General features: G+C 55.5%; 1 protein-coding gene across 1 annotated transcript in view; it reads right to left on the minus strand.

The window, feature by feature from the left end:
* Positions 1-15,817, minus strand: part of MPPED1 (metallophosphoesterase domain containing 1) — a 72,803-nt gene extending 56,986 nt beyond the window's left edge. Inside the window, exons 1-2 of the mRNA XM_063076304.1 lie at positions 15,594-15,817; positions 7,165-7,346 (exon numbers count right to left, since the gene is read on the minus strand). Of these exons, the coding sequence (XP_062932374.1) occupies positions 7,165-7,346; positions 15,594-15,817 (406 nt within the window). The remainder of the gene's footprint in view (positions 1-7,164; positions 7,347-15,593) is intronic.
* Between the last annotated feature and the right edge of the window lie 529 nt (positions 15,818-16,346).

A 16,346-nucleotide genomic window follows, 5' to 3' on the forward strand; every position in this document is an offset into this window, starting at 1 on the left:
ATGCAAATCAAAACCACATTGAGATACCATCTAACCCCAGTTAGGATGGCTAAAATCCAAAAGACTATGAACGATAAATGCTGGCGAGGCTGCGGAGAAAAAGGAACTCTCATACATTGTTGGTGGGACTGCAAAATGGTGCAGCCTCTATGGAAAATGGTATGGAGGTTCCTTAAACAATTGCAAATAGATCTACCATTCGACCCAGCCATCCCACTGTTGGGAATATACCCAGAGGAATGGAAATCATCAAGTCGAAGGTATACCTGTTTCCCAATGTTCATCGCAGCACTCTTTACAATAGCCAAGAGTTGGAACCAGCCCAAATGCCCATCATCAGATGAGTGGATACGGAAAATGTGGTACATCTACACAATGGAATACTACTCAGCTATAAAAACGAATGAAATACTGCCATTTGCAACAACATGGATGGACCTTGAGAGAATTATATTAAGTGAAACAAGTCAGACACAGAAAGAGAAATACCACATGTTCTCACTTATTGGTGGGAGCTAAAAATTAATATATAAATTCACACACACACACACAAACCGGGGGGGGAAGAAGATATAACAACCACAATTATTTGAAGTTGATACGACAAGCAAACAGAAAGGACATTGTTGGGGGGGCGGGGGGGAGGGAGAAGGGAGGGAGGTTTTGGTGATGGGGAGCAATAATCAGCTACAATGTATGTCAACAAAATAAAATTTAAAAAAAAAAAAAAAAAATTCACATCCTGGCCCTCGTCCTGCAGCTCAGCAGACCTGGGCCTCTCTCCCTGGCCTCTGCCCCAGGCTCGCTGGCCTCCTCTGCATGCCAGGCCACTCACAGCTGGGTCCTTCTCAGCTCAGGACCCTCTCAGAGGGGTCTTCCCCGGCCACCTTATGTCAACGAACCTCCTACATTGTCATTATCACTTTGCCCTGTTCATTGATCTGATTGATGGATTCGATCACCTGAAATGATCTTTTGTCTATTACTGTTTACCACCTGTCTCTGCATTTGTCCTCGAGCCCATGACGGCAGGGACACTTCTGTGCCATCACCACTGAATCTACAACACCAAGCCAGTGAACAGAGTAGGCCCCCAAGACATGTGTAGGCTGGGATAGGTGTAGACTCCTCCCCTGTCCTCCAGCAGTCACAGCTTGGCAGAGGTGGACACTCTACTAACCCCATGCTGGGGCATACAGACCCGCAGGAGCAGCTTTCCTGGACCGTGTCTGGATGGCCGAGCATCGGCACCAGGAGGGACTGAGTTAACTCATGGTCCACACGTGACCTCGTTTGATTGATGCAGACATTCAGCGGGCGAGAAGGGAGTCCCCCGGCTGCTGAAGGGCAGAGCCAGATGTGGCTCCAGGCCCCTGACTTCAGATGCTCCGCGCCTGCACTGGTGACGAGGCTGCGTGTCCTGCCATGCGTCAGCGCGAGGCCTGTTAGACCGCACCTGCCCGCCCAGCCCGAAGCTGCTGACACCCCTGGCTATTGCGGCCATTCCTAGAAAAACTGCTGTCCCACCTCCACCCACGCCACCATGCCCCCAGGGGCAGTAGAGTGGAATGGCCCTGCCGCCCAGTGACACCTGGGGGGACCCTCGCCTGGGGTGTGGCCCAGAACAGTCCCTCAGGGGTGGGACCACACAGGGACCATCTCTAGGGCCTGACCCATAAAACATGGGGTGCCACCGAGGAGCACCCAGCAGTTGTCAGAAGGGGCAGCTGTGTGGCAAGAGCTCACGGAGCAACGTCAGGAACGGGAGAGAGAGTGAGGTCGTGCACAAGCCACGAACAGCAGCCACGCACACGGGCAAGACTCTCTCCGTGAGAAGAAGGTGCACGCGTGCGGGGAGGAGGAAGGACGGGGGTACCAGGGTAACAATAAAGGGATGGGACAAAAGCAGGGACTCACACAAGCTGCTGGGGATAGACAGCCATGGACTGCGGGGACCCTCCCCGACCACACCCGAGGTTGGCCTCCCCCAGAAGACGAGAGGAAGTGAGGGAGCAGCCTCAAGGGGACAGTCGAACTTTGGGGGCCGAAGGGGGCGGTCGACCTCCAGCTGCACCTGGAAGAAATATTTTTCCCACGAACAACGGCCCTGTCTGGGCCCGGGAGCAGCTTCCTGCTCCAGCGAGGGGAGGCGAGGCTCCACCTGCCCCTTGCGGGACCCCCTCGCCTCCACCTGCACCCGAATACAGAAGGCTCCCGTTCCAGCGGGCACCCTGGCACCGACCTGCAAAGAGGCAAAAGGGCCGTGTAGCCCACTCCTAGCGACGTCCCCGCGGCCCCCGGCCCTCGGCGCCGCAGCAAGAGAGGCGGGAACCAAGGCAACCGCCCTGCAACGAATCCTCCATTCCGTCTCTCTCCCTTTCTCCCTCACGGATTTTAATTAAGGGTTTACTTGCAAAAGACCTAGCTCTGTTTGACTAAATCCTTGGACCCCTTTTATACTGTCTTATGTATCGTTTTATGCCAGGGCGCCAGGAAAAAGTTAATTATAACTTCTGAATACTCCATTACCAGCCCTTGTCTTCCTTCCCTGCCCGATTCTGCTGAGGGCAGGTGCCACTCGACGGCTGCTCATCCCATGCTCCTCGGTCCCGCTCCATGCTTTATTCAACAAACACCCACCGAGTGCCCCTCGGTGCCAGGCTGGGCTGGGCTCTGAGGACCCGCACTGGCTGTGGCGTGGTCTTGGCCCCCGAGGGGCTCAGGGGATCCTGCAGGAGAAGGGGAGCCCAGCAGGCTGGTCCACTCGGGTGCCCACAGCAGCCCGGCAGGTGGGGTGGGCAGGATGTCAGCCTCAGAGGGAAGGGAGAGGGCCAAATGCCACGCTGGAGTGCTACCTGGTACTGCATAGCCTGTGGGGGTGGCTCAGGGGTTTGGGACTTTAGTTAGGGGTAGAATGAGTCTGAAATCCGGGTGGACACCCAGAAGGAGGTGTCTTGTGAGAAGACTGAACAATACACTGGCTGGATCTCAGAGAGAGCTCTGAGCTGCGCAGAGAGATGGAGGCGTTTTGCAGTCCGGGTGGGAGCGAGAGCTGGGAGGTCTGGAAAGAAGGTGGTGGAATGGTCAAGGCTGAACCCTGAGGGGGGCCCTTCAGTGGGCTGGAGGAGAATGAAGAACAGAAGGAGGAGATGGAGAAGGGGTCCGAGGAGGAAGCTGGGGGAGGGGATCCCACATTTGACAGGGTGGTGTCCAGCGTCAGGTGCCACAGAGCAGAGGCAAGGACATGGGGGCAAGTACAAAGCCCCCTGTGGAGTCTGGGTAGCCATCCCAAGGGCCACGCAGCATCCTGAGGCTACAGGAGCTGGGGGGTGGGAGCAAGGGCTGCGAGGCCGTGGGCTTCCCCTGGCTAGTCAGGTGACCTGCTAGTCACAGAGAGCCAGCTTTCTAGCATCCTGCAAACTCCAGCTCATGAACAGCAGCTCTTGCAGGCATGGCTGTCACTCAGGGACAGCAGCAGAATTCAGGCCTGGTGTTCTTGCCTTGGGGCAGATGTTGGAGGTTTCAGGGCCTCAGGGTCATTTGCTGCCTCTGTCGCCGGTATCCTGGGAGGTGGGAGCTGCTGGGCGCTCAGCCTCTCCTCCTGCCCCCGGGACCCCTGGCCTTCAGGGGGCAGCCCACACGCCCACCTGGAATACCTGGCCCCCTTAATTAGATCCAGATCACCTGCTGGTCTCAGCTCCTGGTCTCGTCCTTGAGACCCCAACTCAGCCTACGCTCCCTGAGTCTCCTCAGATCATCCCTGAGTCCCAGGTGGCAACAGCGGTGGCTCACGCTGGTCTTCATCCCAGCCCTGCCCTCCTCGAGGCTCCATTTACTACTGTCCACCCAGTTCACTCAGTCATGCCCTGTCCTGCTGGGGACACAGTAACCAACTCACAGCCCACTGTCTCCCTGTCACCAATGCGAGCAGAGCCCTGCCTCCTCTCCCCACTGTCACCTCAGTGCCTGGGATATGGGCACCTGATGGGTTCTCGGGAGGTGTCAAATATATGACTGGATGTTTCCTTCCAGTTCTTTCTCTGTGTGTGTCAGGGGTGGGGAGCTGTTGATAGCTAAGATCACGTGTCCCCTTTCTCAGAAACTCCACGCACCTGTACACACACGCCGTTCTACCGCTTTCCCGCCGACTCAAACTCAAGGCTCAGGTCCAGTGTCCCCCCCCATGAGACCGTCCCATCACCCCTCCCCAAGGGAGCCCTGATCTGGCAAATGCCAGTTCACAGAGCAATAACATTTCCACCACACTTCACAGTTTACAAAACTTTATTTCCTCCAACCCAACAGAGCCTCAAAACAACCCATGCAAGTAGGAGGGCTAGTGGAGCTTGACCACCCCCATTTAAAATTAGGCCACTAAGACCCAGAGTGGCCACATGTGGCTGCCACATTCACCCAGACAGGTAGGTCCAGGGTGTCGGACACCAAACAGCATAGCCCATACCCCTACTTCGAATCAGAGAGGTTTTGCCTTAAGAATGAGAGAGGCCATATAAGGAGAAGACACCAGGAGTTTGACTCCCGAGTCCAACTGCCTGGGTTTGAATCCCAGCTCTGCCACTTACTAGCTGTGTGAACTTGGGCAAGTTGCTTCACTTCTCTGGGCCTCAGTCTTCTCCTCTATAAGATGGGGATGACAACAGCTCCTGCCTCATTCCCTCGTCAGGACGATCCATACGACAGGCGTAAAACAGCACCAGGCACATATTAAACCCTCAGTAAACACTTGCTCTACATAAAAATGCACCTGGCCAGATGCACCTAGTGAGTGCACATCTCAGCCATGATCACCAAACCTCAGCGACCTGAGCCGCCGGCCCACAGAGGTGAGTCACACTTTGCGCAGGGACGAGTCCCCAAAGCCAGCTGCAAAGACTTCTACGATGCGGCCTCTGCTTGCACTCACACCCCATGCACACTTTCTATCATCTCATCAAGGACAGCAGGGCTCCTCGCTTTTCAATCTGAAGCCCACCCCCACTTGAGTGACAGCCCTGATATCTGCAAACACTTCGCGGCAGCAAAGGGGAGAGGCCAGGGCAAAGGAACCTTTTGTAAAAGGAAGACCCCTTTGTAAGTTCACGCTTCCCACCCGTAATAACACAGGCAAATAAAAATGAACCCAAGCAACTTCAGATTGCAAAGAAGGCCTCCTCCAGATTCCCACGACACCTGGTCCTGACTTCTGTTAAGCGGCAGGTAAAGAGATCTTTCTAAGATGCACATCTCAACGCACTGGCTCCCAGGCTAAAACCCTTCCCGGTTCTTTCCTCTCAGTCAGGCCACCTCCCTCTTTCCAGACCCACCCCCATCAGGTCCTCTAGCCACAACACACTGGTCCTCCTCACAAGTGTCCCCAGCACACAATGGCCAGAGCCGTACCCTTGCCTGAAACTTCTCCCTTCCCTGTGCAAACTCCCAGCTCCTCCATCAAGGCCCAGGCCCAAAGTCACCTTCTCCAAAAGCCTTCCCCCACCCTGTAGAAGCCATGTTCAGTCCCTGCACTGGGGTCCACACCCTTGGGAGCCACACCCACTGCACGTGGAGTCACTTGGTTCACCTGTTCACTCCACATTGACAGGAGCGTGTCATGGGCCAGGGTGAGCATCCGAAATGGTCCCCACCCGCCCTTGGGAATGTCAATGCTCCTCTGTTAAATAGGGCTACACAGTATCCACCTCAAACAGCTGTCCCAAACCCAACAAGGCAGAGGGAGTAGAGAGCCAGCCACACTGTGCCTGGCACCTAGTAGGTGCTTGGCATGTAGTAGGCACTTGGACCACAGTGACTCCGGTTGTCTGCCTCGGAAACAAACTCTTGACTCAGCCAAGTGGAGCCTCCCATCTTTTGAGACCCACAATAGGTGTGATTAGAAGCCACCCTTGGGGAAGGGTCCTCCCGCAAGAGGCAGCCCACACCTGGGCACAGCACAGGGCCAGATGAGAAGGCTGGAGCAGGTCCGCCAGCCTCTCGCCATGGCTCGGCCCCCAGGAGCCCTCTCCCACCCCAGCCTTCACAGGTTCCAGTCCAAACGGGGCCCTGGATTAGAATTTCCCATTTGAAAAATCAATATTTAAAGCTCTGAGCCTGCCAAGTGAGGGGAAGGCCTTGCTTGTAAATATCTGTCTCTACTGGCAAAGCTGGGCTTCTTGCTCACTGCAGCTACCCCGCCTCACTCCTGGCCCTCTGCTCGCACAGCTCCCAGCCAACTGCACGGCAGGACACCCCTGGGGAGATGGGAGAGGACTATCTGGTGGCCACGTAGGGCTGCAATGAGGTGGGCCAGCCCTACATCCACACAGACCTGTGTGTAGAGCTGCCCCAGGCCCATGCATCTGTCCCTCAGGGCAGGGACAGAGACACCTCATTGTGAGGCTTCTCTGGACTCCAAAGCACATGAGGTGTCCCAGGGGGCACCCCGGGTTTTTTCCTTTCTTATTTTGGAAAAAAGCACAAAGACAAAACCTTGAGGATGTTTGTAAATCATCGCCTGCCATCGCCATTGCGTGGGACAGCACTCTGCTGCCTGTACCAACAGCTGCCCGTACCAACAGCTGCCCGTACCAACAGCTGCCCACGGGAGAAGCCCACACCCAGTCCTCTGGGGCCCCCCCGGAGACATGGAAGCTGGTGTGTCATCTCACCGGGGAAGCCATCTAGATGGCGGTGCGTGACTGAGCTGTCATGTACCAGCTGAATAACTACCCTGGCATGACCATTCTCAGGGAATCATTCATTCATTCACCCATTCAGCCATTCATTCATTCATTCACTCATTCAATTACTCACTGAACACCTACCTGTGCCAGGCACTGGGGCTAGACACACAAGTGGACAAAAACAAATGTGAGCAAAGTCCCTTTGGGAGGGGTCTTCTGGGTCAACAAATGCCACAAACAAATGGGAAGTCACAACCAAGTCAGGTGCTGGGGTAGGAGAGGTCCGAAGCAGGCAGGGACAGAGGGGCATGACCTGGTCTGAGAGGTCAGGGAAGGCTTCCCAGGGGAAGCAGACGTGAACAAGCAGACAAAGGCCAAGGCAGGGCGCGGGGCAGAGCAGGGTGGAAAGGCAGCCCGTGAAAGGGGCAGCCATGGCACCAGCAGGAGCTCATGAACTGCTCAGCACGCCCTGGCAGGTGGGACCTACCCAGCCACTCGTTGAACTTCTTCACCTCGCTCGGGAGCCCTAGCTCAGTGAAGTCCCCAGCGTGGATCAGCACGTCACCATAGGGCATCTGGATGGGGTCCGTCCTCGAATGGGTGTCAGAGACACAGACAAAGCGGGTATAGCCAGGTGGCTTAGGGGCATCGTGAGGCACTGGATCCACCCTGCGGGGAGAGAAGACACTGTGGGTCGTGGTGGCCACAGAGCCATGAGCCTACAGGGTGCTGCAGCTCATGGCCCCATCAACTCAGATCAGACTCAGCAGAAAAAGGACTGGGTGTCCAGCCTTCCTGTCGGCCCACCTGGGTCTAAATCCTGACTGTCCCGCTCACTAGCCAGGCAAAACATTTCTGTTTCCTGAGCCTCAGTTTCCCCGTGTACCATGGGAACTTCAGAGGGCAGTTGTGAGGGTTAAAGGAGATAATGAATGGGAGGACTGCCACAGTGTGGCCACCATGCCACATGCTACTCGAATGATCGCAACTCACCTGTTGCTTAAGCGAAGCAGCATTCCCCAACCTTGTTTTTATTATCACCCCCGAGGGCCTCTGCAGATGTCTCTTCCTGCTCACCCCCACTCATAGAGTTTTAACACCACAGATATGCTGTTTATCTGCTTAGGTACGATATGTCCGTCTACGCTTTAGACACGACAAGAGTAAGATTTTTCACCCTTCAAGAACCAGTTTTCACCCTTTGGGGGGCGCTACTGCCCCCACTGAGAATGCACGGACTAAAGTCCATGGTGCAGTCAAAAGAACTAACTCCTGAGCGCTGCTCAGAGCCACACAGCATGCGAGGAGAGCGGCGTGGTAAAGGCAGAATTCATGGGAACACGCGAAATAAACGCTCTAGAAGACGGGTGGCAATTTTCAAAACTATGAGATACTCTGATCATTTTTAGACCAAGGACCTCCCAGAGTTTTGCAAAGAAACACTCAGAAGACCACACTTCGGCCGAGCCCGTGGCGCACTCAGGAGAGTGCGGCGCTGGGAAGCGCGACGACGCTCCCACCGCGGGTTCGGATCCTATATAGGACTGGCTGGTGCACTCACTGGCTGAGTGCCGGTCACGAAAAAGACAGAAGACCACACTTCGATCCCAGCTCTGCCACTTGTCTCTAATGCGTGACCTTAAGCAAAATTCGTGGCCTTGGTTTGCATAAAGCAAAATGCAGCTACCTCACCAAGCAAAATACTCAGAAAACTAAAAATAGTGGCACTAAAATCGTAGGTTCCTGTTCCTCAGGAGTCAGCTGTGGCCCTCTTGATTTATAGACAAGGACGCTGAGATCCAGCAGGCTGAGCAAGAGGCCCGGTGGACTGAGCCCCAGCGCCTGACTTCCAGCACTCTTCCCCCTACACACGGCCTCCCCAGCTAAAAGAATTTGCCAGGCTCAAAACTCTTAAAAACAACGCAATGACATTTCAACAAGCAGCTCTCTCCAAATGAGTATGCCGCTCGAGGAGTTGTGTTTAAATCTAATTATGCGGCAAACCAGAAGCGGTACCATATCAGTTACATAAATACTTTTAAAGACATCTTTCTAATTATCCTTTTTTTTTTTCAGACAATATACTTCGAAGAAATTTAATTAACACCTTACAGGAGATGTGGGTTCAGCATGCTAATGTGCAGGGAGCATTAGCTCGATCCGCTGCAGTCAGAGGCGCCAAGCCAGCCTGTCCCCCACCACCATACTCTGATGGGTGGGGGCACCCTTGGCCCCTTTTGGGGGGTTGTTAAGCCAAGACAGAATCCCAGCAGATCGGAGCTGGGCTGGACCGGGAAGAAAAGGAAAATCCCCTGAGTGAGTCTAATGATAACCTACCAGGAAGATGCTGGGAGCTTTTCCTCTTTTCTCTCCATTCATTCATTCATTCACTCACTTGCTCATTCAATACAACACATCCTGAATGCCTACCATGTGCCAGCCCTGAGCTCAATGGGGAACCACAGGGATGAACCAGGCCTGATTACTGCCCGCTAGGAGCCCACTGACTGATGGTAGAGACAGACTTGGCCAGACAGTGACAATACGGCCACCAGCTTTGATGGGGCAGCAGTGGGGCAGGGGGCCAGAGAAGACCCTAACCTGGCTGGGACCTCCTGGAAGTCTCCAACAGGAGGCAATAATGCCTGAGCTGGTCTGGAAGCTAAAATCTCCCTCCCAGTAATTCCCACCACTCCTCTGGGGCCCCTATCACCCCCCTCCCCCATGACAGTCTTGCAGGTAAGTGGCTGTGGCTTCACCTGCACACCCTGCCCACCACCTACACACCCCATTGGATCCAGGGCAGCCAATCACTACTAGGCTATTGGCCTGGCACAGGAATACCAGTGAGCCAATCAAATTCATTCATTCATTCTCTCTCTCTCTCTCTCTGAGGTTTTGAAGATGCCACAAGGTGACAAAGACCAAGGCAAAGAGACAAAGACAAAGAAGGGAGAGACAGGGACTGCCATGCCACCCCCAGAGCTGCCTGGGGATCCCTACCCAGCGGAGCAGCCCCGAGCGGCCTCAGCTCCCTCCACCGCCGGCCAGCAGCGCCGGCAGGCACACCGTGCAGATTCAGAGGGCTCTCACCGGCTGGGCCTGCTGCTGAATCCACAGCGCTTTAATTAACTCGCTGTCATTTCCCTACGCCCTGAGGCTTCTGGAGCACAGTGAAGACGCAAACCTAGCAATCCCCGGAGAAAGAAAGAAAGACTCTTATTTCCCTGCACAGTCCTCCGGCTACTTGCTCAACCTTGAAATGATGACAATAATGATACAATGATGATTCCCACGATCGAGAGCTAAACACTTGATGTGCGCTGCTCTCTTCGCTCTCCTCCCCATCTTACAGGTGAGGAAACTGAGGCCCAGAAAAGGCCAACTTTCCCACGATCTCAGCTATGGAAGCCAGTGGAACTGAAATTCAAAGCAGGCTTTTGGTTCCAGAATTCACACCAGGCTGGACTATTTTTAGGACGTATTTCATTTCATTCAATCTATGGGCAAATGCTTGTTGAGTGCCTCCTAAATGCCAGGCACCTGCTGGGTGCGAGGGATACCCATGGAAGCTTCTGGCATGGGGCGCCCAGAAACCCTCCCTGTGTTCTGGAAGTGAGGAAAAGACCAGGAAGGGCAGAGATATGGAGAAGGAGACGGGGTACAAGAGGGCATCATTTGACCCCTAGACCAAGCTGTGCTTGAAGCGAGATCCAAACCTGAACTTCCTAGCTGATTACATGAGCCAGCAAATTCCTGTTCACCCTTCAGGCAATTTAAGTTGTGTTTCTGACACTTGCAATGACAAAACTCTGGCTAACACCTGAGTCACAACAGCCCTGTGGGCTAAACAACTAAGGCCTGGAAAAGTGGTCCCACGTCCAAGGTCCCAGCTGGTAGGTTAAAGAGCAGAACTTAAACCCAGGTCCTCATCTTTCCAACAGGATTTTTTTTTTTTTTTTTTTTTTTTTTTTGGTGGCTGGCTGATACAGAGACAACAGGAATTTGGGCATCTAACCTCAACATCTTCTTGTGACAAGAAAAAAAACAAGCAAAATGCTTTTTTCCCAGTGGTGCAGGACAGAGAACACAGTCTCTGGCGCCCAGACCTAGGCTGGCACCCTGGCTCGGTGGCCTCCCCCTCACTGTGCCCCTTGACCCTACCAGGCTCTAGTCCAGCCCTGTAGGGTGGGGACAAGCCACTCACTCTTTGGGATGTTGTGAGAACTTCAATGACCTCCACAGCTCCAAGCCTTGATGCCAATACCCTGCAGTGTTCCCTCCACCCTGCTCTGGGTTCTCTCTCTCCCATAAGCCATTATCCCCCGTTACCCCACTCCTGGGGAAATGGGGTACTCCGAAGGTCCGGGGTGGGGACAGAGGTTCCAACAACACATCCATCTGTGAGACTGGGCTTGAGCCATGGCACTCTAAAATGGGAGGAACCTCTAGTCCTTTCCTCTCCTTTTACAAATGGGGAAACTGAGGCCCAGGAGGGGCACTGCCTGGCTGGCTCAGTATCCCACAACAAACATCCAGTGCTCCCCCCACAAAGCACTGGTCGCAGGTGGCCCCGCCCACACTGCCACCCCGCATTTCTGCACCCGCCCTTCCTTTCCCACTCCTGGCCTCTGCTTTCTGGCTCCACTTAGGTCAAAGCACTGCAAGCCCAGGGGTTGTGCTGCCGCCCCCAGGAGGCCCGCCTTGATCCCTAACATTCTTCCTGGACCTTGTTACCTCCTCGTCCCTGTTCCCTTTTCTTTCCTTCTTCCCATTCACTGTGCTAGCCTCAAGGGAGGCAGCCCCGTGCCAGCGGAGGGGAGCGACACTGGACAATGGCCCCCGAATGAATGTCTAAGCAGAGACTGAGGCACGTGCCACAAGGCGGGGTTCTGAGCACCTAGCGCTGGGGTGGAGTGACACGTGGGTGAGATCTGAAGAATGAGTCGGTGCTCACAGGGCAAAGAGTTGGGGAAGCAGAGGGATCAGCATGAGCAAAGACCTGAGGCAGGAGGAATAAAAGAATGTTCAAGAACCCGGAGCAGTACTGCATCTGCTGCTAGTGGGAGAGGGAGGCAAGATGAGGCCTGAGAGCCAGGCGGAGCCAGGTTTGAGTCTTCTCCGGCCTGGCCGCGTGCCCCCCTTGCCAGGCTCCAGGCTGAGCCCACTGTCTCCTGGCGCGTCTCACGCCTGGACAGGCCGAGGAAAGGCACGGTGCTGAGTGGGAGCCCCGCTCATGGGCTCACCCTCCAAAGCCTCGGCTTCCTCATCTGTAGAGAGGGGTCAGCGTGCAGGCCTGGCACAGCTGGAGGACTGGGGACAAGGCACGAAGGGGCCACCCCGGGCTGGCACAGAGTAGTGCTCACCACCTCTCCCCAACTCCACTACATTCTTCAAGGACCCTGCACAGCCTAGGGGCTCAGAGGGTCTTCAAATCAGCGACTCAAGTCCCCACGGCAACTCCTTTCGGTGGCCAGAGAGAAGCGCTGCCTGCAGTGCCTGACACCACGCCGTGGAGGCCCCCGCACGCAGAGCTCCGCCCCAGCCCTCAGCACTCGCTGACCACCAGGCAACCCGCCCACCCAAGGCAGAAGGGCTGCTGTCCCGGGGGCTCCCCCAAGGCTCCTGCAGGGTTTCTCAGCCCCCAAGGTGAGGCATCTTCATTCTCAGGGCCCACAACCCAGAGGCCCAGTTCTGGAGGTTTATTACTCAGGCAAAGGCAGCCTCGTTACTGGCGGGATCTCACGGGGTAGCTGTGTAAATCACACGGCTCAATCAGAGGCCACGTTTGGACTGTCACTGTTGTTATTAAATGGAAATTGTGGATTTATTAAATAAGGCTCCCTCGCTCCCTCACCCCGGAGACAAAGCCTGGGGCAGCGACAACTCACATGTCGGGAAGTGGCACCCATCCTCCCTGCCTCTCCCCAAGGGGGAGCAGCCGACTCGCCATGGAAACCCACTCGGCCACCCCCAGCAGCCTGCACGCTTCCCCCCGCTCAGGGACTGAATGAAGCGGGGGTGGACAGCAGCAGCCCCCGATTCCCTGGGCCCGCCCTGGCTTCATCCAGCCTTGTGCAAAGCTCAAAGCTGGAGCTCGATACACGCTCTTCCCGGGGCCTTGCCCAAACCCCAGCTGCCTTCAAGCCCCATTGCTAATGGGAGCCAGATCCCTTACGACCTTCGGGGCTGGCCGCGCAGAGCATTCCAGGAGAGGAGCGGGCAGACCAGGTGTGCGTGCTCACTGGGCCCACTCTAGCTACACAGCTAGACCACGAGAAAGCCACTACGCTTTTTCTCCATAGCACTATCGCTGCCAGTATCACATGCTATTATGTGCTTTTACAACACATTTGCTACCTGTCTGCTATCCCATGGGAGTATAAGATGAGCGTGGGCACGGCTTGTATCTCTGATCACTGCTGTGTCCCAAGCACCCACCCCAGGCTTGGCATGTGCTACGGTACTGAGCATTGCTGCCAGCCTGGCCCAGCTCTATGTGCATTTACCTATTTCATCCCCAGTATTACTATGAGCAGCATTTTATGGTTGGGGAAACTGAGGCACCAAGAGGCATAAACCCCACCCAGGAGGCTAGCTCAGAGCCCGATTTCCTAACCGGCTAGCTACTCAGCTGCTCATAAATGTCCCGGATGAATGAATGAACGAATGAACGAACAGTGCTCCGTTCCTCCTCGCTTAAATGGGGGAAATCACCCCTCTCTCATTCACTCACTGCCCTTCCTGAGGACACAGTCTGGCCTGCAGGGGCCTGCGATGTCTCTTGCACCGGGCACCCTCCGCCCACCTGGGTGTCTCTGCAGTTCTGAGACACCCCCCTCTCCCAGTCACTTCCAGCTCTGACCTGCTGCTCCCTCTGCCTGGCCCACCCACTTCCTCTTCAGGCCCCCTCCCAACTTGCTCCTCCTCCTCCTCCTCGGGCTCTCAACCTAGAAGTTGCCTTTTCCAGGGGGTCTTTTCGAGACCCCCCAAAACTGGCAGAAGCCTCCCAAGCCCTCCTCTCCCCTGTCTTCCTGTTTCCCTGGCTCTCTTCAAACTAGGGGCTCCCTGGGTGTCTGCCTGGCCCAGGCAGAGGCTGCAGTGTGCACACAGGTTCAGGCACACACAAACCCCACCTGCTCTGTCTGAGGGCATGGTGCTGTCTGCCATTCCTACTGGGCGGGAGTCCAGCCCAGGGACGCCCTCCCTCCCTGCAGCAGCCCTGCCAGGCCTCAATGTCACAGAGAACTAAGGAACAGCATGCTGAGACCCAGGGTATTCCATCAATCTGACCAAATCTACCAATCTGACCCCCAAAAAGAAAATAAGAGGCAGTTGGCTAAATAGGAATCTACCAAAATAAAGCAGGCAGCTACTGACACCACCAGCCCTACAGCCCCCACTAAACGAGCATTTTCCTAAGCAAGCGCTGCTGGGAAGAGGGTCTTCCCAGTGCTGGAGCCCACCCCCAGGCCTGGTGTCTGTCACCTTCCAGAGCCCGTCCCCTGATGAACAACATCCCCACATCCACCCTTCACAGCAGAGGCTGGGGCCTGGGGGACACCACAGGAAGGAGAGGTAGCACCCCACCCACACCGGCTTCCAGGCCAGGGTTCGGAAACTTCCACGGCTCCTTCCCTAAGTGGTCCACACGCCAGCTTCTCCAGTCTCCCCAAGGGACAGCAGCTGAGACCCCATGTGTATACAGCGTCCCAGAGATGGTGCCACAGCCCTAGGGGAGGCTCAGGGGCATCTGACCCAGCAGGAGGCCAGGAGGGCATCGTCTAGGCTCTGCAGCACCAGTTAGTCCCCATCACAGCTCTGACCTTGCCATGCTGTCACTGGGGGTCAGTCTCCCCCCTCTGCAGGGGCTCATCCATAATCCACACTTAGCACTGGGCAGGCACCCCAAGGGGCCAAGCGAACGTGCAACTGAGGGGACAAATGACTGAACCCTCCAGTGGGGGTGCATACTTCCACAGACGTCACAATCAAAAGACACTGAGGTGCTCGGCATGGGTGGAGAGAGCCCCGGGCTGGAGTTGGGCAGCCTGGGTTCAAGGCCGGCCCCAGTGCTTGCCAGCTGTGTGGGCTTGGGCGTGTCACGTCACCGGTCTGTGCCCCTGGTTCCTCACCAGGTAAGTCCTGCAGGGCTGATGGGGGTGGGCAATGGTGATAAAGGAGGAGGGGACTTACAGGAACACAGGGAGTCACCCAGAGCAGGGCTGGGAGTTTACCCACCTCCACCCCACACTACCCACACCTCTCCAGGACCTAAGAGGAAATCCACCAGAGCCCCAAGGGTCAGGCGGCAGAACTCAGTCCTCTCGGGAGAGCATCTCTGCTTTGCCAACAGAAGCACCAAGATCTGGACAAAGGGGGGGGTGGGGCAGCCAGCCCAAAACTGGGTTCCAACCTGCCATGGGGCCTATGGCAACTCCCTTCCTCTCTCTGGGACTCAGTCTCCCCATCTGTACAATGAGAAAGTCAATCAGATCAGGGGTCACCAACTCAACTATTAAGAGGGGACAGCTGGAACTCAGCCCCCCACATGCTGCCAGGAGAACATGTGGGCCTGGGGTTGCAAAGCCTTTTAGTTTTATAAAGAGAAGCTAGAAGTCTGGATTTTTATGTGCAATCACCTCATTTTTTAAATATTTGTAAAACATTCTTCCAGCCAAATAAAACAGGACCATGGGCCAGAATCAGCCCACAGGCCATCAATCTGCAACTTCTCACAGGTCTCTCCAACTCAGAGCCTCAATGATCCCAGGATTCCAGAAATGTTTCAGTCAACAGCATTGAACGCTTGCTTACAGCTGCGCCCAGAAGCCAGGAGGCACCCCGAGTCTGTGAGCCCCCCCATGGCCGCCATCGCCCACGCCACACCGGTCCCATAGAAAGCCACCCACTTACATCTGCACGTGCGGCGGCTGGAAGCGGCCCTGGTTGATGTTGTAGAAGGTGAAGGCCTGGGTGGGGTTGGAGCTGTACTCGTCCACCTCGACGATGAGCCGGCTGTGCTGGTGCCGCCGAGCAGCCATCACGTGGGACTGGGAGAACGCCATGCCCAGGCCGCAGGGGAGAAGGGCCAGGGCCTCCGCCTTCAGGACGCCGGCATCCCACCTAGAGCGCCACATGGACCTCCGCGGGCCACCCGGGCATCTCCCACTGCCGCCGCCACCGCCGCCCGGCCCCCCGCCAGACCTGGAAACAGACTGAGGAGACGGAGCAGAACCGTGCGACAGTTAATCTGTTTGGGATTTGCTTTATTTAATGTCAGATGAAGATTTAGAAAGAGGGAGAGGGCGGGGAGAAGGGAGAGGGGAAAAAACACAGTCGTACAGCTCAAAAACTCATTACAAATCTTTCCAACTCAGCAGTTTGATGAATATACTTTGGTAAAAAGAAAAGAGAAGGGAAGGAGGGGACAAGAAAAAAAAAAAAAAAAGCCACAACGCTGTGGACGGATGCATGCATGGTCCAACATGTTTAAATACTTAAGGCTTTTTTTTTTCCTTTCAACAAAATCCTCGAGTCTACAAGGTAACAGGGAGCTGGGGCAGGACAATGGCTGGTATTTTGTAAACAAGTTAAGTTTTCCTTTCCAAAATTGGGGAATAGGAAGGATTCCCCTCCAACCTACCCCCTCTCCACAGACCCCCCAAC

This window comes from Cynocephalus volans, chromosome 12 (assembly GCF_027409185.1).
Source record: "Cynocephalus volans isolate mCynVol1 chromosome 12, mCynVol1.pri, whole genome shotgun sequence".
In the NCBI taxonomy this organism is placed as follows: Eukaryota; Metazoa; Chordata; class Mammalia; order Dermoptera; family Cynocephalidae; genus Cynocephalus; species Cynocephalus volans.